At 37.9% G+C, this 26,039-nt stretch overlaps 1 protein-coding gene across 7 annotated transcripts in view; it reads right to left on the bottom strand.

Annotated features, from left to right (window-relative positions):
* Positions 1 to 26,039, bottom strand: part of SPICE1 (spindle and centriole associated protein 1) — a 102,767-nt gene that overhangs the window by 37,663 nt on the left and 39,065 nt on the right. For 6 of the 7 annotated variants that reach the window (XM_058437501.1, XM_032150155.2, XM_032150156.2 and 3 more), the window contains exons 2-7: positions 21,997 to 22,095; positions 18,463 to 18,510; positions 14,713 to 14,856; positions 9,631 to 9,724; positions 8,740 to 8,846; positions 5,175 to 5,293 (exon numbers count right to left, since the gene is read on the bottom strand). In XM_058437501.1, the coding sequence (XP_058293484.1) occupies positions 5,175 to 5,293; positions 8,740 to 8,846; positions 9,631 to 9,724; positions 14,713 to 14,856; positions 18,463 to 18,510; positions 21,997 to 22,095 (611 nt within the window). Of the gene's footprint in view, positions 1 to 5,174; positions 5,294 to 8,739; positions 8,847 to 9,630; positions 9,725 to 14,712; positions 14,857 to 18,462; positions 18,511 to 21,996; positions 22,096 to 22,888; positions 22,941 to 26,039 lie in introns of those variants that run through there. The other variant, XM_032150159.2, reaches the window with a different exon arrangement.

Here is a 26,039-nt window from a genome sequence, read left to right as displayed (position 1 = left end):
GAGAGATGGCATCCTTGCCTTTTGCCTTGCCCATCCAGTACTCTATTGGCTGTGGGTTTGTCACAAATAGCTCTTATTATTTTTAGATATGTTCCACTGATACCTAGTTTATTAAGTTTTTAGCATGAAGGGGTGTTGAATTTTGTCAAAGGCCTTTTCTGCATCTATTGAGATAATCATGTGGTTTTTGTCTTTGGTTCTGTTTATGTGATGGATTACATTTATTGATTTGCATACGCTGAACCAGCCCTGCATCCCAGGGATGAAGCCAACTCGATTGTGGTGGATACGCTTTCTGATGTGCTGCTGGATCCCATTTGCCAGTATTTTATTGAGGATTTTTGCATCGATGTTCATCAGGGACATTGGCCTGAAATTTTCTTTTTCTGTTGTGTCTCTACCAGGCTTTGCTATCAGGATGATGCTGGCCTCATAAAATGATTTAGGGAGGATTCCCTTTTTTTCTATTGACTGGAGTGGTTTCAGAAGTAGTGGTACCAGCTTCTCTTTGTACCTCTGGTAGAATTTGGCTGTGCATCCACCTGGTCCTGGACTTTTTTTGGTCGGTAGGCTATTAATTACTGCCTCAATTTCAGAACTTGTTATTGGTCTATTCAGGGATTCGACTTCTTCCTGGTTTAGACTTGGGAAGGTGTATGTGTCCAGGAATTTATCCATTTCTTCTAGATTTTCTAGTTTATTTGCATAGAGGTGTTTATAGTATTCTCTGATGGTAGTTTGTATTTCTGTGGGATCAGTGGTGATATTCCCTTTATCATTTTGTATTGTGTCTATTTGATTCTTCTCTCTTTTCTTCTTTATTAGTCTGGCTACTGGTCTATTTTGTTGATCTTTTCAAAAAACCAGCTCCTGGATTCATTGATTTTTTGAAGGGTTTTTCTTGTCTCTATCTCCTTCAGTTCTGCTCTGATCTTAGTTATTTCTTGTCTTCTGCTAACTTTTGAATTTGTTTGCTCTTGCTTCTCTAGTTCTTTTAATTGTGATGTTAGGGTGTCGATTTTAGGTCTTTCCTGCTTTCTCTTGTGGGCATTTAGTGCTATAAATTTCCCTCTACATACTGCTTTAAATGTGTCCCAGAGATTCTGGTATGTTGTGTCTTTGTTCTCACTGGTTTCAAGGAACATCTTTATTTCTGCCTTCATTTAGTTATGTACCCAGTAGTCATTCAGGAGCAGGTTGTTCAGTTTCCATGTAGTTGTGCGGTTTTGAGTGAGTTTCTTAATTCTGATTTCTAATTTGATTGCACTGTGGTCCGAGAGACTGTTTATTATGATTTCCATTCTTTTGCATTTTCTGAGGAGTGTTTTACTTCCAATTATGTGGTCAATTTTAGAATAGGTGTGATAAAATACTGAGAAGAATGTATATTCTGTTGATTTGGGGTGGAGAGTTCTGTAGATGTCTATTAAGTCTGCTTGGTCCAGAGCTCAGTTCAAGTCCTGAATATCCTTTTTAATTTCCTGTCTCATTGATCTGTCTAATATTGACCGTAAGGTGTTAAAGTCTCCCCTACCCAAGGGAAGCCAGGAGTGACTGAGCCTGAGGAACCTTGCACTCTGGCCCAGATACTGTGCTTTTCCCACGGTCTTCGCAACCCGCAGACCAAGAGATTCCCTCCAGTGCCTACCCCAGCAGGGTCCCGGGTTTCAAGCACAAAACTAGGGGGCCATTTGGGCAGACACCGAACTAGCTACAGGGGTTTTTTTTTTCCATACCCCAGTGGCGCCTAGAACGCCAGCGAAACAGAACTGTTCACTCCCCTGGAAAGGGGGCTAAAGCCAGGGAGCCAAGTGGTCTGGCTCAGCGGATCCCACCCCCATGGAGCCCAGCAAACTAAGATCCACTGGCTTGAAATTCTCACTGCCAGCACAGCAGCAATCTGAGACCGACCTGGGATGCTCGAGCTTGCTGGGGGAAGGGGCATCTGCCATTGCTCAGGATTGAGTAGGTGGTTTTAAACTCACAGTGTAAACAAAGCCACCAGGAAGTTCAAACCGGGTGGAGCCCACCAAAGCTCAGCAAAGGCTGCTGCAGCCAGACTGCCAGATTTCTCCTCAATGGGCAGGACATTTCTGAAAAAAAGGCAGCAGCCCCAGTCAGAGACTTATAAATAAAACCCCCATCTCCCTGGGACAGAGCACCTGGGAGAAGGGGCGGCTGTGGGCACAGCTTTGTCAGACTTAAACATCTATGCCTCACAGCTCTGAAGAAAGCCACGGACCTTTTAACAAATGGAAAAATATACTATGTTCTTGGATAGCAAAATTCAATGTCATAAAGATGCTAGTTCTCTCTAGTTAATTTAATAATAAAACATGGAATACTATGCAGCCATAAAAAGGAATTAAATAATGTCCTTTGCAGGGACATGGATGGAGCTGGATGCCATTATCCTCAGCAAACTAACGCAGGAACAGAAAACCAAACACCACATGTCCCGCTTTTAAGTGGGAGCTGAACAATGTAGTCTCTAATAAAAATACAAAATTAGCCAGGCCTGGTGGCGCATGCCTGTAATCCAGTTACTTGGGAGGCTGAGGCAGGAGAATCACTTGAACCTGGGATGCGGAGGTTGCAGTGAGCCAAGATAGCGACACTGCACTCCAGCCTGGGGAACAGAATGAGACTCCATCTCAAAAAATGAAAAATAAAATAAAATACTGAAAGTAACCTAAATGACCATATATATATGAGAATGGTCAAATAAACTACGGTACATTCACACAATTTAGTACTATGCAACTGTTTCATTTTATTATGAAAATGAAGAAAAAATATCTCTGTAAACGTATAAACAGCTATGGGGAGATTTCCAGGATACATTATTAAGTGGTAAAAGCAAATATAGATGGATATGTTAATTACCCCAATCTGATCACTATACATTATATGTATCAAAACATCTATGTACCCCATGAATATGCACATTTATTGTCAATTAAAATAAAGTAAAATAAAAGCAAATATAGTATGTTATCTTTTATATAAGAAGAGAAAATAAGGAGTATGTTATCTTTTATATAAGAAATAAGGATATATATATATGCTTACATTTATGATATATATATATATATATCTGCTTACATTTATAAAAAGAAACACAGAAAGAATAAATTTTAAAACTAAGGAAACTGATTACCTATAAGGGTAAGTGTAGACGGGAACTAGTTAGAAGGGATAGGGGATGGTGACACTACCTTGAAAACAGCTTTTTGTATAATTTTGTCAAAAAGAGAGGTAAAAACCTAAAATTGAATACAAATAGAAGCAAATGAACCTAATTATATTTCAAATGAATACAATAACCTTTTAGAAATCTGCAAACAATCTTGAACTCTACTTAGCAGGTTTATTTTTGCAGTAGCATGGGTGCAGCAATTCCAAAACTACTTTCTATGTATTACAGGATTGAATATGAATAAATTTACTTGTGTAATGTTTGGAGACATGCTGCTCAGTGGTAAAGAAGAGTGATACAAATATGGAATATGGATACAAATATGGAATAAGAGGACCAAGAGGACCTACCAATAGTGTTAAATTGGACTTGGAGGTATCACTATAAATTCATGATTTATAGCTAAATAGACAGAAAACTAGATACTAATATAGATATGTTCATATACATATGACTATAGGTATATATATATATGTGCATATATACGTATCTGTTGGCCTAAAAACAATGACTGCTAAGTGCAATAAACGCATTTAATACTTAGAGCTTGGTTTCTAAACACCCTTCTTTAATAAAATGAGCTAAGGATTCTTGAAGAAATAGTTGATTCCAGGGAAGAGAAAGTATAATAAGAGCTATGTTGTGCCAGAAATTAAACATTAAAGAAGATACATTAAAAGGACACAGGAATTACTTGAAGAAGCTCCCAAATATGTGACAAATAAACATCAAAATAAATAAAAGATAAAACAGTATAATCCATTGAAGGAACGTGGCAGACATCACTGTAACCAAATGATGAAAGTTAGCAGCACCAATAATTAAACCAAGGTGTCACTGCCTCTTGATATGACACACTGAGGACTTAGCATCACTTTAGGGGTATTCCTGCCCAAAATGCATAAGTAAGCTGAGCCTAATAATGAAGAAATTATAAGACAAAGTCAAATTAGAGAGAATCCTGTAAAATAACTGCCCTGTACTTCTTCAAAACTATACAAATGTCATAAAAGGCAAACACTAAGATTAGATTTTAGAAGATTCCAGGTTTTTTTTTAAATGAAAAGACATGAAAACTAAATATAATAAGTGATTACGATTAGTTCTTCAATCATCCAAAAAACAAAACAAACATTATTGTGACAACTGGAGAAATCTAAGTAAGGTCTATGGATTAGATAATAGAGTTAAATCAATGTAATTTCCTGATTGTGATCATTGTACTGTGATTTCATCTGAATGAATGGTCTTGTTCTTGGGAACCACACACTGAAGTATTTAGGGATAAAGGAACATGAAGCATGCAACTTACTTCCAAATAGTTCTTTTAAAATGTATGTTAGTCAACTGCAAAAATATGGAACCAACCTAAGTGTCCAACGACCAATGAGTGGATAAAGAAAATGTGGTATAGACACACCATGGAATACTACTCAGCCACACACACACACACAAAATAATAATAATAATGTATTTTGCAACAACTTGGATGGAGCTGGAGACGATTATTCTAAATGAAGTAACTGAGGAATGGAAAACCAAATACTACATGTTCTTACTTGCTAAGGAGCTAAGCTATGGGTATGCAAAGGCATACAGAGTGATATAACAGACTTTGGAGACTCAGAAGGGGGAGGGCGGGGGGTAGGTGCAGGATAAAAAACTACATATTGGGTACAATGTATATTACTCAGGTGACAGGTGCACATGTGCATGCATGCATGTGTGTGCATACTCAGAAAAGGAGATAAAATGATAAAAGAAATGTGGAAAATGTTAATAATTGATGAACCTGAGTAAAGAGTATATAAGAGCTTTTTATATTATCCCTGCAAATTATTTTGAAATACCAAAATAAACAAATTTTTAAATAAAAATAAACTCCCATTTAATAAAAAATGATGCAATAGGCAAACATTGAAATGGCCATGGAAAAAAGCTAAGAGTTGTAAATATTTATGCCATATACACATACCTGTCTGTATTCGTGTTAGACTGAGAGTTTAGAGAGTTATCCAACTCATTCTCATTCTCACTTTCTCCTGACTGGCTATTAACAGTTCCTTCTTCTTCACCATCTACATCATTAAGAGCCTGTCTCAACACAGCAATAAAAATAGCACAAGTTGATTATATATATACTCATACTTTTTTTTTTGTTTGTCATAACAGAAGAGAGGTCCCTCCTCCTAAGCCCTCCACATGTTGTAGAACACAAATCCTCTCACATCCTTCCACTCCTATCAATTATCCTGTCTCTCTACCACATTTTCAATATCTGTCTCTGTAGTGGCTTCAGTTCACCAACATTCAAATGTGAGCAAGCCTCTCCCATCTTAACCTGACCCTACACTTACCTTAAGCTATATATACTTTCTTCTACCACCAAACTTCTTGAAAGAGTTGTTCCACCCTCCTCGCTCACCACCTATGCCCTGCAACTTTGCTTCTGCCCTATTGCTCTACTCAAACTGCTCTCTACAAGGTCAACCTCAACACACTTATTCCTAACTCAAATGGGTATTTCTGTCTTTGCCTTCCCTTACTTTTCTGACCACTCATTTCTTTCCTTTAAAATCCACTTGGCCAGGTGTGGTGGCTCATGCCTAAAACTCTAGCACTTTGGGAGGCCAAGGCAGGTGGATCACTTGAGCCCAGGTGTTGAAGACCAGCCTGAACAACATGGCGAAACCATGTCTCTACAAAAAAATTTAAAAATTAGTCAGGTGAGGTAGTCCACGCCTGTAGTCTCAGCTACTTAGGAGGCTGAGGAGGGAGAATAACCTGAGCCCAGGAAGGTCGAGGCTGCAGTGAGTTGTGATCATGCCACTGCATTCCAGCCCGGGCAACAGAGCGAGACCCTGTCTCAAAAAAAAAAAAAAAAAAAAAAAAATCTACTTGATACACTTCTTTTAACTCCCATAATACTGTATTTTCTTAGATTTTCTCCTACTCTTCTGGCCATTCCTTCCCAATCTCCTTTACTGATCTTATTTTTCTACCCTTTCCTTATATCTGATGATGTGACTGAAGTCACATCACACCTACTAAGTAAGCACTCAATAAATTTTAGCTATTATTATCCAGTCTTATCTTGTTTGGTACAAACATCACTCACAGAAAGTGCAATACACTTAAGTAAGAGTAAATCTAGCAACCACAACTAGCATTTGGTGATATTTAAACTTTTAAAATATTTACCACAAGGCCTATATCAACCTTTTCTCCCCTCATCTTATCCACTTTCTGAATGTTTTTATCTAATTCCAAAGCTGTAATTACAAATGAAATGCTATTAATTTCCAAACCTCTATCTTCACACTCAGATCTGTCCTAAGCCCTAGACATTCATATTCAACTGCCTATAAGATATCCCTATTCTGGCCAGGCACAGTGGCTCATTTCTGTAATCCTGGCATTTTAAGAGGCCAAGGCAGGAGGATCATGTGAGCCCAGGAGTTTGAGACCAGCTTGGGCAACATGGCAAAACCCCGTCTCTACTAAAAACACAAAAATTAGGCAGGCTTGGTGGCGTGCACCTGTGATTTCAGCTACTTAAGAGGCTGAGGCAGGAGGATTGCTTGAGCCCAGGAGGTAGAGGCTGCAGTGAGTCATGATTGTGCCACTGCATTCCAGACTGGGTGACACAGCAAGACTCCATCTCAAAAAAGAAAAAAAAAATCCCTACTCAATAGGTCCAAGCTGAACAGCTTTCTAACCCCTCCTACCATTCTTCCAGAAACTTTGTTCCTGCCAATATTACCTAAGACCATGAACAGTGTCACCATCTACTCAAATGCTCGAGCCAGCAAATGAGGAGTTATCCTTCTTTCTCACTTGCCTTGTCCTATCGGCCACCCAGTCCTGCCAACTCTACCTCATTTTAACCACTCTCAAGTCTATCCCTATTCTCCTCTATTTTCTTCCCTATTGGCACGGCTTTGGGCCAGGCCCTCACCACTTCTAAGATGCCCACCTAAGTCTTATAACCAGACCCTCTCTCCAGTCTTGTCCCTCCCCAATCCATCTTCCACACTATACTGGATCTCATTATGACTCCACTCTTTAAAATCCTTCAGTGACTCTATTTTTACTTTCCAGTCCTTAGTCCTTCAGGACCTAGATCCTACTTATCTCTCTAACCTCAACTCCTGCTACTTCCCTAATCCAACGACAGAGACATGCCTTAATCATCTATGTATCTTAGCATCTAGTGCATGATCTGAAATATTACATGATGAATAAGTGAGTAGGTTTAGTCTCACTAATTCCTATATGGATGAAGAAACTAGGACCCAGAGAACTTAAGTAACGCAGTTACAATTTCATTTTTTCTTGGTGACTCAAGACTATCTATAGCAGGCCGGGCACGGTGGCTCACGCCTGTAATCCCAGCACTTTGGGAGGCTGAGGTGGGCGGATCACGAGGTCAGGAGATCGAGACCATCCTGGCTAAAATGGTGAAACCCCGTCTCTACTAAAAATACAAAAAAATGGTTTCTGCCTGGAAATATGGCAAGATTTTTGGCTATTTAAAATGCGTGTAACATTTTACTTAATTGCCTTTGGAAGTATGAAACAATATAATTAATAAATCTTTTATGATTCTGGACCTTGCAACTCCTAGGAATATCCCTCTAATTGATGATTCTCTTCTTTTTTCATAGAAATTATAACTTAGGAAATTTCATTAAACAGGTACTGAGTCCTAGTCATGCATAAGTTGTTTTATTTTAGTATTAAATTATTCATGGGCTTTAAAAAAAGTTTACTATCTCAAAATTCTAAACATTTTCATTAATTAAGAATTCCCGTTAGGTTAGAGCACAGCTAATTAATGTTTTACTACTGTAATATAATTCTCCCATATAACTAGTTGATAAATTGCAAGTTCCTTGGGAAGCTATTTTTTAAATATCCTAATATATTAAAAGAGACTAACATTTATGAAGTACTATGTTCCTGGTATTATACCAGGAACTTTACATAACTTATCTCACCTGATCCATGCAACAACGATATCAGGTACCTTCTAGTCCCATTTAACAAAAAACAAAGAAGCAAAACACATTCTGAGCCCACCCAGATATTTTAAGAAATCAGCTCAAGAACAAACAGCTAGTAAGTAGATCCACCTGACTCCAAGTGGAAAGACTCCCTGCCGTTTCCATAATTATCGATGGTGGCAGTCTTGTGGAGCCACATGGCCTAGATTTGAATCCCATCTCTGATGCAAACTATGTGATCTTGGCCAAGTGACTTAATTTTTCTCAGCTTCAATTTCTTCATCTGCCAAATGGGGATAAAGCAGTATATACACCTACTAGGTAAGCACTCAATAAATTTTAGCTATTATTTTCCAGTCTTACTTGGTACAAACATTACTCACAGAAAGTGCAATACACTTAAGTAAGAGCAAAGCTAGCAACCACAACTAGTACTTGTTGATATTTAAACTTTTAATATATTTACCACAAGGCCTATATCAACTTAAACTTCCTTTCAGCATGAGTGTTATAGCTGTGAGTAGAACACATTACCTGAGGTTCTATGACAGACTCATTAAAGACAGATTGGGTGATAGGGTCTTGATTTACCACAGTGGGACCCTGAGAGGAATCAGGAGCCACTGTTATATTTGGAAACCCTGCAAAAGGAAAAGAAGATGTGATGATTTGTTTCATTTAATTAACTTGACTTCACAAGCTCTATACTGCCATTGGTTTGCATCATCTAATGAAAATCTTAAACAACAGCTCACATTAATGTAGTGCTTACTATATGCCAGGCACTGTTCTAAACATACTTACATATATTAACTCATTTTACTCTCATAAAACCCTGTAAGCACTATTACTATTTTACAGATCAGTAAACCGAAACTCACAGACATTAAGTAACTAGCCCAGAGTTAACACTAATAAATTGCCAAGCTGGAATTCAAACCTTACATGAAAAACTAATGATGTTTCTAGAAGATTAAGATAAACAATGAACTACACACACATTAAAATAAATAATGCGTGTATCTGACAAAAGGCAAAGTTCCTTTTAGAGAGAGACTGAAGTTGCTTTAGGTTTCAAATTAAGCTTTACTCAAGTCACATTTTAAAATTACAAAATCCTTTACTTTACACCATATTTTAGTAGATTAAAACAATTTACTTTTCCTTAGCTGAATTATTTGTAATTGTAATACAGGTAGTTAATATTCTTAGTGGAAAGGAAACAGATTATAATGACTCTAACCCTAACAACCCTTGTAAATCCACCCTACAATACTTGTAATGTAAATAATATGATGCCTAAGAAAGGACTTTAAATTCTCCCAAATAGTCAATTGTGGGCTACAGTTAATAAAAAAGAGAAGCTTTTGTTCAATTGTGGGCTACAGTTAATAAAAAAGAGAAGCTTTTGTTTGAATTGAATACCTGTGCGCCTACGAGGAAACAGCTCTTTTGCAGCAGCTATTAGATGATCAGATTTCTCCAACATATCTTGCATCTGGTATTGATCAGAAAGAATCTAGACACGGGTTAATGACAAATATTATTATTCAGATAAACATATATTTACTTTTCAAATCGCAAAGGAAAAGACCATAAAAACGCCTGGAGCATGAAAATAACCATAGGCTACCTTCCTAAAATCCTTCAGTAGCAATATCCTTAAGTACCAGCAGATGGGGCTAAGACAATAATTAGTGGCTTTCAAATACCTGACTGCAATCCAAAGTAAGAAATACAATTGTGACCCACGACATTTATATACGCACAAATATATATATTTATATATATATACATATATATTTGTGTGTATATATACAAGATAAAAGTTTTAATTAACTTTGCTCCATGAGAACCACTGATATTTTCTTGTTAATTTCTGTTCTATTTTTTAAAAATGTTGGCAGCAACTCACTTCACAATTCATTAACAAATTATAATCCATAGTTTGAAAAACACAGATTAAAGATATGAATCTTTGAGCCATAAACATAGAGGTGTTTCAACCACTAGAGTGAATTCAGAATCCACTAATGTAATCCACTAATTTGTCAAGTCATGACCTACAACTTTAAAAACATGACATAAGATATGAGTTTTAGGATTAAACAAAAAATGTGAGGCTCCTGTGTTTAAAAACAAATCAGTTTTTTACCCTGGAGAGGTAGGAACACAAAAAGTAACATTACAGTAGTGCCTCTGATTATGCACTTTCAACTTAGGAACTTTCATAATTATAAGGCCACAGGCTAGAGTAAAAGCCAGATAATTCTCTCGGCACCACCACCAGATGGCATTCTCAAGTTAAAAAGTACCTGGAAACTGCTCGGTTTCCAACACTGACTCAAACTGATAAAATATCTGGCAACAAATACTCTTACCAGAATTTCTCTATACTACAGAAGCAAATACATACATAATGTGACCTCAGTTATTGTTTTAGGACACAGAAAGAAAAATAGCAAGAGTCACATTCTTAATTTTTCCCCTTCTTCCCCCGCTATAGCCAAGCAGGTTGGCTGACTCAGTGAGAAGAAAGCCCTGAATTTATTCCTTCTACAAAGAGTAAGCTTTGGAATGGTATCAGGTCAAGAGCACATTAGACCCAGAAGACTGAGAGTCCAGTCCCAGTCAAAAACCCTTCCCCAGCCCTACAGGGGTGGTAGATGGATATGGAAACACTGAAAACCTATATACCACTCTAGAGATGTTTGAGAATTTTGCTATAACTTAAATTATATTATCCCACAAACCAAATTTCTATTCCTGCTTAGCCGTCTTGCAAGTACAAGCAATTACAAGCTTAGGAAAGAATGTGAATGAATGAGTATAATCTTTCACTATACCAGAAAAATTACACAAAGCTTATTTCCTAATAATAATTTTAAGTTTACTATTTTTTTAAAAGCATTTACCTATCAAAATAAAGAGATGGAATTGACACATGAAGATTATAAATAATCTTATAACCATATTGAGACCTGATATTGATTATAATGAGGTCTCATGTAAAAACCATTATCTGCCACCTTCTGCTAGTCCAAGCTTGTCCAACCTGTGGCTCAGGACGGCTTTGAATGTGGCCTAACACAAATTTGTAAGCTTTCTTAAAACATTATGAGATTTTTTTTTTACAACTTTTTTTTTTTTAGCTCATCAGCTTATCATTAATGTTAGTTTATTTTATGTGTGGCCCAAGACAGTTCTTCTTCTTCCAATGTGCCCCAGGGAAGCCAAAAGATTGGACACCCCTGTTTAGTCCCTGCCCTTGGGAAAAATGGTTTGAGTGGTCAAAGATCAGTGTATTGGCTTTTACTTCTTCTTTCTAGATTTATAACTCCTCTCATACAGCCCATCCATTTGACAGGTAAACTGATCTCTACAAGCCTAACTCTATCTATTACTCCTCAAATGAGTTTGCAGAGCACAAACTTAAACCTGTAAGTGGTGGTACACATGTTGGATTTTCAAAGGATCCCAGTCTCTGCAAAAAAAGAGACATTATCAGAAACTCGTCATCTTAGCCCTTTTGTACCATGGTAACAGACATCAGGTAGAATTGGGAAATTACAAAGAGACTTTAGAAGTTACTACATTTTGGGGATTTATAAGATCTTTTTGAAAGCCTCCCTCTCCATGAGTGAGAGGGAACCCTAATTTGCTTGATTCCCATGGCATGGGTACATCTTACAGCAAATGAAATCTAGGATTATGCTGGCCAAAGAGCTTTCTCTTAATTTATGTTAATCTAGGAGTCCAGCTTCAGGTGGATGGATCCTGTTAACTTTAATACACAATGATGAAGCTTATGTGAGTATGTCTAAGGAGGCTTCTTCCTTTGGTCCACTGCATCCCTTAAACAGAGACATTGCAAATTTACCAACATTGAAATAAAAGATGCACATATCCATTGACTAAGCAATTCTACTTTTAAGAATTTATCCTAAAAATATACTTATATGTGTACCCAAAAACATTTTCAAGGATATTTATTACATTACTGATAGTAGCAAGGTAGAAAACAATCTGTGGGTAACTGACAGTACTACTTAAGTATCCAGCAATGTTCTTTTGGTTTCTCCTTTAACAGCAGAACTCCTGCATTTTAGCCAATTACATAGCTAGATTTCCCAACCATCTTTGTAGGTGGGAATGGCCATGTGATGACCTTCTGGTCAACAGGATATATGCCAGAACTTCCGGGTGACATGTAATAGTAGTAGCATGCACTGTTCTTCCTGTTTCCTGCTGGCTGGCATATAGCTGAAGGAAGCTGCTATGGCCATTTTGTATTCAGAGACAGAAGCTGTGTAATAAAGGACTGCAGAGTTCCCTACCAGCTACCACTTTCTTCTCAACTGTTTCATAAACAGAAACAAATTTGTTTGTTTAAAGCAAAACATATAGGAGGGTTTTTTTATTTCCAGAAGCTTAAACTATACTCTAATACACAACCTAAGTGTTCACCAATAAAGCACAGGATAAATAAATTGTGGTACATCTATATGCTACTGGCCATTAAAAATAAAAGGTAGATGTCTAAGCACTGACAGGAAATTATCCCAAGATGTGCTGGTAGAGAGAAAATACCTGAATCCTGATAAGAGCTGAGGTGCTCAACCCCTGCAGCACATTAAAATTACAAAGGAACTGTCTAAAAAACACCTACATGGGGCCACATCCTAGGTCAACTAAATCTGAATCTCTGGGTGTAGAGTCCAGATATAGTTTTATATATATATATATAGAGAGAGAGAGAGAGAGAGAGAGAGATTTTTTCTTTTTTTCTTTTTTTTTTTTGAGAGAGAGTCTCACTCTGTTGCCCAGGCTGGAGTGCAGTGGCACGATCTCAGCTCACTGCAACCCGGCTTCAAGCAATTCTCCTGCCTCAGCCTCCTGAGTACCTGGGACTACGGGCACCTGCCACTGTACCCCGCTAATCTTTAGGGTTTTTTGTTGTTTTGCTGTTGTTGTTTTTGAGACAGGCTGGAGTGCCATGACCCAATCTCGGCTCACTGCAACCTCCGCCTCCCGGGTTCAAGCAATTCTCCCACCTCAGCCTCCCAAGGAGCTGGGATTACAGGCACCTGCCATCATGCCCAGCTAATTTTTGTATTTTTGTAGAGATGGGATTCCACCATGTTGGCCAGGCTGGTCTTGAACTCCTGACCTCAGGTGATCCACCCGCCTTGGCCTCCCAAAATGCTGGGATTACGGGCATGAGCTGCCACACCCAGCTGTTATATATTTTTTTAATGGAGCTTCTTGACCCTGACTGATTCTAATGTGCAGTGAGAGTTGAGAACCACTACACTAGTGCCTGAGGCAGCAGATCTACAAAAAGAAGGCAAAGAAACGTCACTCATCGTCTCTCACCACCCTTCTTTAAACACCTGCTCCTACTACCACATCTATAACTTGTATGAGAAATTCAGGACATGAGCACGAACCACTAGAGAAAGGAAAAAAAGCCCAGAGTCTGATGCAATCCAAGCAGGCTGCCTTTTTTCGTAGTGAGATCTGTGTTTTTAGGCCTTTCACTGAGAATTACCACATAACATTTAAATGTATGTGACTTGTCCAAGATCACCAAAAGATAATTATCTGTAAAGAAGCATTCTCTCAATCAAGCCACTGTTCTTTTCTCAAGCTCATGTAAACATTTATTTGGGAGATATTATTCTTTCTGATGATGTCTAAGACTGAGACTTTATTTCAATAAGAAGCCTAACAAATTCCTCAAAAGAAAATGTATGATTCAAAGCTGCCGTGAAAGGTCAGACAGCTAAGTGCTGTACATAAGCTTCAATGTGAACAACGAGCAACACTACAGACAAAGCACATTCCTTTACAATGACCTCAGCTCAAATTTAAAAAGGTTATTTGCTGTAGTTTCCTCTTATTTCCCATATTGTTTATCCCTACAGATCTGATTACTTATCCAAACACCCCACGTCTGACAAAAGGTTAAGCCAAAGACAAGTTGCTTATTACTCAGTTGGACAAGCATACAGCATTATAATTTTTTTCAAAGTAATCTAACAGCACTGCTGTTAAACTGAGAAAAATAATTATAGCAGCTTATATATAAAAAGAGGAATAAGAAAAGATTGTGCTAATCACTTTACTGAGAAAAAGAATTATAGCAGCTTATATACAAAAAGAGGAATAAGCAAAGACTGTGCTATTCACTTTATAAGTATTATATCACTGAAATCTCATAGCAATACAAGCAAATAATAATTTTAAATATGAGAAAATTCAGGCTGAAAAGTTAAATAATTTACTTAGGGTCACATAGCTGGTAAGTTGTAGAACAGGAATTCAAACCACCAAACCAGACTCCAATCACCACTCTGTCGCTTTTTTTGAAGTCCACATGTACATTATTGAATAAGAACGCAGTGATCACTAGAGTCTCTCCAACGTGAATCAAATTGAAGGAAAAAGAACGAACCCTATTTATCTCCTTTTTCTCTTTCTAACTCTAATGCAGTTTAGCATTACCTCCTTCATGATAGACAACCTTCTTTTCTCAAGATTTAAAGTTTCTGGTTTCTGCTTCCTCCATTTTCTCTTCAAAGCTTTTTCTTGGAGTTCCCAATGTACTAATGCTCTATTCTTTGATTTGTGTATTTCATGACGGCGTACCTATATAGAAGAGAAAAGTACATAAAGGAATGTTTCAGACACAAAGAAGTTGCCTATTCAGATGGTGAGATCACCTACTCTAGTTCATCACTTTTTAAACTTTTTCTGGTCCAATATCTGCATGTTTATATATATATTAATAGCCAAAATTTTCAGTCCCCTAAATTTTCAAAAATGATCTTAAAGAAAGAAGTATATAGAACTGGTAAACCTACCTAAAAGATGTACAGAAAGAAATAATAATTTCTACTACTTTTCTGCAAGACTATCCAGCAAACTAGTGTTTTTCAAACCACAGGTTGGGACTCACTTAATAGATGATAAAATCAAGTCATGGGTCAAAACCAGCATTGTTTTTAACATACACATACACATACACACATATACACACACTGAGCACAATGTAAAAGGTACAAAATCCACTGAGTCATCTTTGGCAAAGACACACTCATTTCATGATCATCACATCACTACCAAGAAATAATAATGCAGTGTGTTTCTAGCCCTTCAATGGCCTCATGTGGAAGTGGCTCACTGAAAATACAGAAGTCAGGGAAGTAGAGTTCCTGAAGTGCAAGAAAAGATATGCGCCACAGATCTCAAGTGTTAGAGGGTTCACTAAGGTGGGTTCACTAAGGAGGGTTCGCTAAGGTTCACTAAGGTGGCTAAGAAATAAAATTAGACATTTGGTTTTACAAGTACTCTAGTATTCAGAACTATGAACATGAATATATATGATAAAATGTACTGCTGAGTTTTCACCATGTAAATAAGAAATCAATCCATTAAAGAGACAATAACAAATATTACCCAAGGATTCTGACTCACACAAAAAAAATGAAGATGACATTTTTTAGACAATTGAGGAGATTTGAATATGGGCTAGGCATTAGGTGTTACCAAATAATTATATTTACTTTTGTTGGATGTAATAATGGCACTGTGGTTATGTTGAAAAAAAAAAGGCTTATATTTTTAAAAAATACAAACTGAATATGTAAGCATAAAATGATGTGCTCTCTGGAATTTCCTTTAAAATATTTCAGTGAAAAAAGAAAAGGGTAAGATAAATGAAGCAACTATGGCAAATTTTTAACAACTATCCTATCTGGGTGAACAGTACGTAGTATTTATTTCTATTTTTGTCTCCATTTTCCCTTGAGTTTGAAATTTTTCATTTAAAAAATATTAACTCAGTGGGGCATAATTATTATTCTCAGTAAATAGCTAATGAGCACCTATTAGGGTTAAGACTCCCAGGTACACAAAGATGTATAAGATATGGTCCGTATCTCTCAAAAGCATTAACAATCTGCCCATTGAGATTGGGCACATCCATATAAAGACAAATGATATACATTAGATGTCATATACTCAATGCCTAAGATAGGTAGTAATAGTTTAGAGGAGATAACTATTGGTCAGTTTCAAAAACAGGACTTCAAAATTACTACAAAACGATAGTAATCAAGACAATGTGGTACTGGCATAAGGATTGACACATAAATCAGTGAAATAGAATTGAGAGTGCTGAATAAACATTTATATTTATGGACAAGTGATTTTTCAACAAGAGTGCCAAGATCATTCAATGAGGAAAGAATAGTCTTTCCAATAAATGCTGTTTGGACAATGATTATCCTTTAGCAAAAAATAAAGTTGGGCCCCCCTCCCACCACACACCATACAGAAAAATTAACTTAAAGTGAATCATAGTTCTACATATAAGAACTACAACTATAAAACTCTTAGAAGAAAACATAGGAGTATGTCTTTGTGAACCTTAGGGTAGGTAACAGTTTCTTAGGTATGATACTAAAAACTCAAGTGACAAAATAAAAAACAGGTAAATTTGACTTCATCAAAATTAAAAACTTCCCTGCTTAAAGGACACCATCAAGAAACTGAAAAAACAACTAAGAAAATGGGAGAAAATACTTGCAAATTATATCTGATAAGGAACTTAAATCCAGAATACATACATAATTTTATAACTCAACAATAAAAGCACAAATAATCAAATTTTTAAATGACTAAGGTATTTGAATAGACATTTCTCCAAAGAATATACTACAGATGGCCAAAAAGTACATAAAAGGATGCTTAACATCATTTATCATTAGGGAAATGCAAATTGAAACCACAATGAGACAGCACTTTACACCTACTAAGAGAACTAAAATGAAAAAGGTGACAGTAACAATGTGGGGAAACTGGAAGCCTCATACATGCTGGTGGGGATGTAAATGGTGCAGCCACTTTGTAAAACAGTTTGACAATTATTTAGAAAGTTAAATATGGAGAAATTATATGACTCAGAAATTATACTCCTAGATGTATACATATAAAAGAACTGATAATATACGTTCACACAAAAACTTGTACATGAATGTTCACAGCAGCATTATTCCTAACAATGAAAAAGCAGAAACAATGCAATGTCCACCAACTGAACAACAGATAAATAAAATGTTAGATCCATACAATGGAATATTATTTGGCAATTATAAGGAATAAAGAACTAATATGAGCTGGGAGTGGTGGCTCATGCCTATAATCCCAGCACTTTGGGAGGCTGAGGTGGGCAGGTTCCTTGAGCCCAGGAGTTCGAGACCAGCCTGGGCAAGACGGCAAAACCCTGTGTCTACAAAAACTACAAAACTTAGCCAGGTGTGGTGGCATGCACCTGTAGTCCCAGGTACTCAAGAGGCTGAGGTGGAGATGGCTTGATCCCAGGAGGTGGAGGCTGCAGTGGGCAGAGACTGATACATGCTACGACAGGGATGAACCTTGAAAATATTATGCTAAGACAAAGAAGCTAGACACAAAAGGCCACGTGTTGTATTCCACATATATCAAATGACCAGAATAGGCAAATACATAAAAGCACAAAGTACATTGGTCATTGCCACAAACTGGGAAGAACTGGATACAAGGAGTGACTTCTAATGGGTAGAGGGTTTCATTTTAGGGTAATGAAAACATTCCAAAATTAGATAGTGACAATGGTTGCACAACTCTGAATATACCAAAAATCACCAAACTGCGCACTTTAAACAGGTAAATTTTATGGTATGCGAACTATATCTCAATAAATCTAAAAAAAAAAAAACTAAGTGGAAACATAAAAAAAAAAAGTAGGATTTGAACTAGGATAAGGAAGTGAAGTAAGATTTGAACAGGTAGAGAAGAAGGTACAGAAACTGTTCCAAGTAAGGAATAGGGGCTCAGACATGGAAATACACATAAATTATTACACTGACTAGAACAATATGTTTGTATAGGGGAGTAATAAACAATGCTGAAGATATCTACAGATTTTTTTAAAAGGCAGATAGATAGATATATACAGGGCAGTACTAGACTGAAGAGATTTCAACTATAAACCCAACATATTTAATGAAACTCTAATATATACTAATTGATATTCCTAGCTAAAATCAGGAAGTCCAGAAGATAGGCTTTTTGATTTTATATAGACATAAACAAGATTAAACATAACTGAACAACTTCCAGGAAGTGCCTATAGTTTCTATTCTAAAGGTTACAAGTCAAATACCAAATAAAACACTGAATAAATGACTTAAGTTTTGATATTAAACTCACCAGATCTTCAGGAGTTGCCCGATGAACTGTTAGATCAGTTACAGTATTCTGTAAAAAAAGGTGGCCTTTCTTTAAAAAAAAAAAAAGTTTTCTTATAAAATATACACATTTATTGGATTTTAATGGCTAAAATGCTTTCAAAATCCTAGGATCAAAAATTCTTTCTTTCTAGGAACCAGTATTCTCAATTTAGATATGAACACATACTAGTTTTAGGTGTCCTATTTATAGAAAATAACAGACTAATTTTAGATGTCTTACAGAAAGTAAGTACTGTATTCACCAAGCAGTCATATACTATATTAAAACAATGAAAATACTCAAAATGAACATATGCTATATTAATAAATGGTAGTATATATTCAATATGAGTAAGTTTAAAGTTTTAGTGTTCACACTGTAGTCTATGGAATCCCAGGATTCCACAACGCAAGGCTAAAGGTTCCTAAAAGAAAGTGTGATCACTGGCTGGGTACAGTGGCTCATGCCTGTAATCCCAGCACTTTGGGAGGTTGAGGCGGGTGGATCATCTGAGCTCAGGAGTTTGAGAACAGCCTGGCCAACATGGCAAAACTCCATCTCTACTAAAAATACAAAAATTAGCCAGTCCTGGTGGCGGGCGCCTGTAATTCCAGCCACTCAGGAGGCTGAGGCAGGAGAATCACTTGAACCCAGGAGGTGGAGGCTGCAGTGAGCCAAGATTGTGCCACTGCACTCCAGCCTCAGCGACAAAGTGAGTCTCTGTCTCAAAAAAAAAAAACAAACAAAAAAAGGAAAGCGTGATCACTATAGAGAGGTTCAATTTGTGTCTGCAAACACCTTCAGCATAGATGCTACTACAATGAAAGATGAAATTTGAGGGCAATACATAATTTCATAAAATGTGAAAACAGTCACTTAAATTAAAAGGCACTAAACCAACATGGCAGGGCTACCACCCTGAACAACTCCATAAGTTACCATTAATATCGGAGTCCGTGTAAATAGCACTCCTTGAAATTGTGTGGTACACAGGCTGCACAGCTCTAAGTAGCAACCCTGTAACTTGGCCCTTTCCAAAGCAACTTCAGCCATTTTGCTACACAGATTCAGTAAGGCAGGAAATAAAACAAGTTAGTTTTACTTCTAAGTGACGAGGAATACAAACAGTCAAAAATGGCTTCTGATCAAAGACTAAACTTTTTGGCCACGATTTATACTTGGCTCAAGGCTTTTCTGTATGAAAACTGTTACTACTTTTACAATGATTTAGAAAGACACAAGAGCCAGGCATGGTGGTGTGCGCTTGTAGTCTCAGCTACTCAGGAGGTTCAGGAGGCTGAGGCAGGAAGATCCCATCATGAGCCCAGGAGTTTGAGGCCAGCCTGGGCAACATAGCGAGACCTTGTCTCAAAAAAAAAAAAAGAGGAAAAGGAAAAGAAAGGTACAAGGTACAACTTTACAGGATCATGAGAATTGTTTTTAATAGGCATTTAAAAACTCAGGCATACAAATAAGGGATAGGCTTGAAATTTGTTCTCATGGAAGAAAATAATAATTCCATCAATAGTACTCTTGCTTAAAACCATTTTCTTTTGACATTGCATTTAAATCTAATCTACAAGCCATTTCAGAAAATGTCTCACTGTTTTTATCAAGACAGTATTAATCAGTTTGATCTCTTCTCCATCATTTACCACTTACTCCAAATGACTTACAACTATTTTCCAAGTTCCGTCTACCTTCAAAAAACAAAAGATTGTTCCAGCACTGCAGATAATAAAAAGTAAATGAGGAAGGTTCTTAACGCAATTTCAAATGATAGATTTCAATTAAGTTTTAAGCAATAGTGGCATATTGGAATAAATGCAGTCATCCCACAGTATCCAGGACACCCACATACACCAAAATCCACACATACTCAAATCCCACCTAACTGGCTCTCCATATCTGGGTTTTACATCCTGAAAATACTGTATTTTCAATCCACCTTTCATTGTAGAGGTGGAACCCCAGGATACAGCCAACTGTATTTATTGAAAAAAAATTCAAGTGTAAATGAACCCGTGCAGCTCAAACTCATGTTGTTCAAAGGTCAACTGTACTAAACTTCTCAAAGTAACCACTCCGAAGGGGAAAATATGTTATCACACATTTTTTTTTCCGATTTATCAGTTTCCTTACCTTAGAGTCACATCCTTGTTATTAAAATTTTATAGCCAATCAGACAGCAACAAAACAATCTAAACACAGAGAAGTCCCCCTGCCCCACTTCAAAGGCTGTCAAAAACTTCTTTTTTAAGCACTCTAACACTCAAAATCACTACCAGGTACATATGGGCTTATTTGAAAATAAAAGTAGCTAAACTTTAGAGAACAAATGAGGTACGATATCACTTCTAATATATCTGTCACATAATGCTAAATGGTACTAATTATTGATTTTTTTCTATTGCTGATAAACAAATTAATAATTATTGATTTTAAACTACAATTTTTAAATTGCCAACATTAGCTTGCCACTGTTGCAAACCAGAAGATTCCAAGTCCAAAAGAATCCCTGAGATCCAAACTAATCCCTAACTAGTTACTCTTTGCAATGGAAAGTAAAGACACCTAAAGTCTCATGGTCCAAACCAAAGTATCAGGTTACAAAAGAGAAATCTAGCTGGGTGCGATGGCTGGCCTATAATCCTAGCACTTTGGGAAGCCAAGGCGGGAGGATCGCTTGAGGCTAGGAGTTTAAGACCAACCTGGGCAACACAGCAAGGACCTGTCTCTAAAAAAAATATTTTTTTAAGTTAGCCAGTGGTGGTGGTGCATGCCTATGGTCCTAGCTACTCAGGAGGCTAAGGCAGGAGGATTGCTGGAGTGCAGGAGTTTAAGGCTGCAGTGAGCTATGATGGCATCACATCACTCCAGCCTGGGTGACAGACAGGACATGACCCTGTCTCTTAAAAAAAAGATATAAATCCCCTTGGTAACACCAGGCAATATTCAGGTTAGGAGCCAGAGATCACGTTACAGGTACTTGAGACTTGTCTTATACCATAAGAGAACATTTGTTCTGAAACTGATCAACCTCTGGAAGTGAGCAATTCATGGGATAAGAGAGCAAAGGTCACCTATTTTTTTCAGCCAAAACTGGCACTCACATGGTTATGATATCACTGGTTGCTCTGAGCAAACCTAAAAAAGGTACCGAAAAAATTCACAGACTTCAGTGACACCAGTGAGCTAGAGTTGCCTTTATGCAGTGAGTTCTCAAGAGTGAAAGTGAAAAGACTTTTTTTTAAATATGCTCCCCATCCCCTTAAGATTCCAATTCTTCAGAGGATATAGAGGTTACAGCCTGGACATGTGTATTCTAAAAACCTCCCCCAAAGGATTCTGCTCTTCCCTCCAAGACCTAGAATATCACATGCCCAGAAACCTATTCCACCCTATTACATGATGAGCCCCATTCAGAACACCATCTTGTATGACTAGGGCCATATCAGTGTGTCCATTTCTCCAGAGTAATGTTACATTATTTACTATCCCACCTATACTCACATCCCATTCTTGTTTCACTGAAGTTTTCTTCTTCTTTACTTTTGGTGTCTTTCTTACACCAACTCGGGGACCACAGCGGTTCACTCTGACAAATGACATCTAGGAATAATAATCACATTAAATTTTTAAAATACAAGAAAAAACAATATGCATCACCAGAGTGGGGGAAGACACCTGAAAAAAAACAAATTTTAAAATGCCAGAAGAAAAATTTAAGCATGATGAAAGGAACAGCCTATCAAAATACTTAGTTCTTTCATTTTACAACTAATAAATGTTGGTACTGATAATTATAATAAAAGAGGTCTCAAGTCAATAACTTATATATTTGATTAACAAAGAACTCTAGGAATACAGAAATTATGGCCTAAAGCAGAGAACTAACACATTCGTCATAAGCTTTGTCATCAGTTACACAAATTCACAATTAGTAGAAAATAGCCCAGTCACAAGCTAACAATATGAAAGTAAGGTGAAGGGAGGAAAGGGCAAAAGAGAGTTGGACTTCTTTTTTAAGCACTCTAACACTCAAAATCACTACCAGGTACATATGGGCTTATTTGAAAATAAAAGTAGCTAAACTTTAGAGAACAAATGAGGTATGATATCACTTCTAATATATCTGTCACATAATGCTAAATGGTACTAATTATTGATTTTTTCTATTGCTGATAAACAAATTAATAATTATTGATTTTAAACTACAATTTTTAAATTGCCAACATTAGCTTGCCACTGTTTAAACAGCAATGCTAAGCACACTAGACTACACATTATACCAAATTAGAAAAAGACCCATAGTCCCCAAACACCAGGATTTTACAATACATATATATGACTTTTAAAAAGCAATACATATACATGACTACTATTGCAGACACTTTTAACCTACCTAAATAATTACAGGACTTTCCAGCTGACCCCCTTACTCCCAATTGGTCTAAAACAAGGACTCAGCTCATGGAGCCAAGATGGCCGAATACGAACAGCTCTGGTCTACAGCTCCCAGCGTGAGCGACGCAGAAGACGGGTGATTTCTGCATTTCCATCTGAGGTACCGGGTTCATCTCACTAGGGAGTGCCAAACAGTGGGTGCAGGACAGTCGGTGCAGCACACCATGTGCAAACCGAAGCAGGGCGAGGCATTGCCTCACTCAGGAAGCGCAAGGGGTCAGGGAGTTCCCTTTCCTAGTCAAAGAAAGGGATGCCAGACAGCATCTGGAAATTCGGGTCACTCCCACCCTAATACTGTGCTTTTCCAACAGGCTTGGAAAACGGCACACCAGGAGATTGTGTCCCACACCTGGCTCGGAGGGTCCTATGCCCACGGAGTCTCGCTGATTGCTACAACAGCAGTCTGAGATGGAACTGCAAGGCAGCAGCGAGGCTGGGGGAGGGGTGCCCGCCATTGCCCAGGCTTGCTTAAGTAAACAAAGCAGCCAGGAAGCTCGAACTGGGTGGAGCACATCACAGCTCAAGGAGGCCTGCCTGCCTCTGTAGGCTCCACCTCTGGGGGCGGGGCACAGACAAACAAAAAGTCAGTAGTAACCTCTGCAGACCTAAATGTCCCTGTCTGACAGCTTTGAAGAGAGTAGTGGTTCTCCCAGCACACAGCTGGAGATCTGAGAACAGGCAGACTGCCTCCTAAAGTGGGACCCTGATCCCCGAGCAGCCTAACTGGGAGGCACCCCTCAGTAGGGACAGACCGATGCCTCACTCGGCCGGGTACTCCTCTGAGACAAAACTTCCAGAGGAACGATCAGACAGCTGAATTTGCCGTTCACGAAAATCCGCTGTTCTGCAGCCACCGCTACTGACACCCAGCCAAACAGGTCTGGAGTGGACCTCTAGCAAACTCCAACAGACCTGCAGCTGAGGGTCCTGTCTGGTAGAAGGAAAACTAACAGAAAGGACACATACACCAAAAACCCATCTGTACATCACCATCATCAAAGACCAAAAGTAGAAAAAACTACAAAGATGGGGAGAAAACACAGTAGAAAAACTGGAAACTCTAAAAAGCAGAGCGCCTCTCCTCCTCCAAAGGAACGCAGTTCCTCACCAGCAACAGAACAAAGCTGGACGGAGAATGACTTTGACGAGTTGAGAGAAGAAGGCTTCAGACGATCAAACAACTCTGAGCTACAGGAGGAAATTCAAACCAATGGCAAAGAAGTTAAAAACTTTGAAAAAAAATTAGACGAATGTTTAACTAAAATAACCCATGCAGAGAAGTGCTTAAAGGAGCTGATGGAGCCAAAAGCCAAGTTTCAAGAACTACGTGAAGACTGCAGAAGCCTCAGTAGCCGATGCGATCAACTGGAAGAAAGGGTATCGCTGATGGGAGATGAAATGAAGCAAGAAGGGAAGTTTAGAGAAAAAAGAATAAAAAGAAACGAACAAAGCCTCCAAGAAATATGGGACTATGTGAAAAGACCAAACCTACGTCTGATTGGTGTACCTGAAAGTGACGGGGAGAATGGAACCAAGTTGGAAAACACTCTGCAAGACATTATCCAGGAGAACTTCCCCAATCTAGCAAAGTAGGCCAACATTCAGATTCAGGAAATACAGAGAACGCCACAAAGATACTCCTCAAGAAGAGCAACTCCAAGACACATAATTGTCAGATTCACCAAAGTTGAAATGAAGGAAAAAATATTAAGGGCGGCCAGAGAGAAAGGTTGGGTTACCCACAAAGGGAAGCCCATCAGACTAACAGCTGATCTCTTGGCAGAAACTCTACAATCCAGAAGAGAGTGGGGGCCAATATTCAACATAATTAAAGAAAAGAATTTTCAACCCAGAATTTCATATCCAGCCAAACTAAGCTTCATAAGTGAAGGAGAAATAAAATACTTTACAGACAAGCAAATGCTGAGTGATTTTGTCACCACCAGGCCTGCCCTAAAAGAGCTCCTGAAGGAAGCACTAAACATGGAAAGGAACAACCAGTACCAGCCACTGCAAAAACATGCCAAATTGTAAAGACCATCAACGCTAGGAAGAAACTCCATCAACTAACGAGCAAAATAACCAGCTAACATCATAATGACAGGATCAAATTCACACATAACAATATTAACTTTAAATGTAAATGGGCTAAATGCTCCAATTAAAAGACACAGACTGGCAAATTGGATAAGGAGTCAAGACCCATCAGTGTGCTGTATTCAGGAAACCCATCTCACGTGCAGAGACACAGACAGACTCAAAACACAGGGATGGAGGAAGATCTACCAAGCAAATGGAAAACAAAAAAAGGCAGGGGTTGCAATCTTAGTCTCTGATAAAATAGACTTTAAACCAACAAAGATCAAGAGAGACAAAGAAGGCTATTACATAATGGTAAAGGGATCAATTCAACAAGAAGAGCTAACTATCCTAAATATATATGCACCCAATACAGGAGCACCCAGATTCATAAAGCAAGTCCTGAGTGACCTACAAAGAGACTTAGACTCCCACACAATAATAATGGGAGATTTTAACACCCCACTGTCAACATTAGACAGATCAACGAGACAGAAAGTTAACAAGGATACCCAGGAATTGAACTCAGCTCTGCACCAAGCGGACCTAATAGACGTCTACAGAACTCTCCACCCCAAATCAACAGAATATACATTTTTTTCAGCACCACACCACACCTATTCCAAAATTGACCACATAGTTGGAAGTAAAGCTCTCCTCAGCAAATGTAAAAGAACAGAAATTGTAACAAACTGTCTCTCAGACCACAGTGCAATCAAACTAGAACTCAGGATTAAGAAACTCACTCAAAACCGCTCAACTACATGGAAACTGAACAACCTGCTCCTGAATGACTACTGGGTACATAATGAAATGAAGGCAGAAATAAAGATGTTCTTTGAAACCAACGAGAACAAAGACACAACATACCAGAATCTCTGGGACACATTCAAAGCAGTGTGTAGAGGGAAATTTATAGCACTAAATGCCCACAAGAGAAAGCAGGAAAGATCCAAAATTGACACCCTAACATCACAATTAAAAGAACTAGAAAAGCAAGAGCAAACACA

Source organism: Hylobates moloch, unplaced genomic scaffold (assembly GCF_009828535.3).
Source record: "Hylobates moloch isolate HMO894 unplaced genomic scaffold, HMol_V3 SCAFFOLD_4, whole genome shotgun sequence".
Classification (NCBI taxonomy): Eukaryota; Metazoa; Chordata; class Mammalia; order Primates; family Hylobatidae; genus Hylobates; species Hylobates moloch.
The sequence above is the reverse complement of the archived record's forward strand: the minus strand, read 5'-3'. Positions and strand labels throughout refer to the sequence as shown.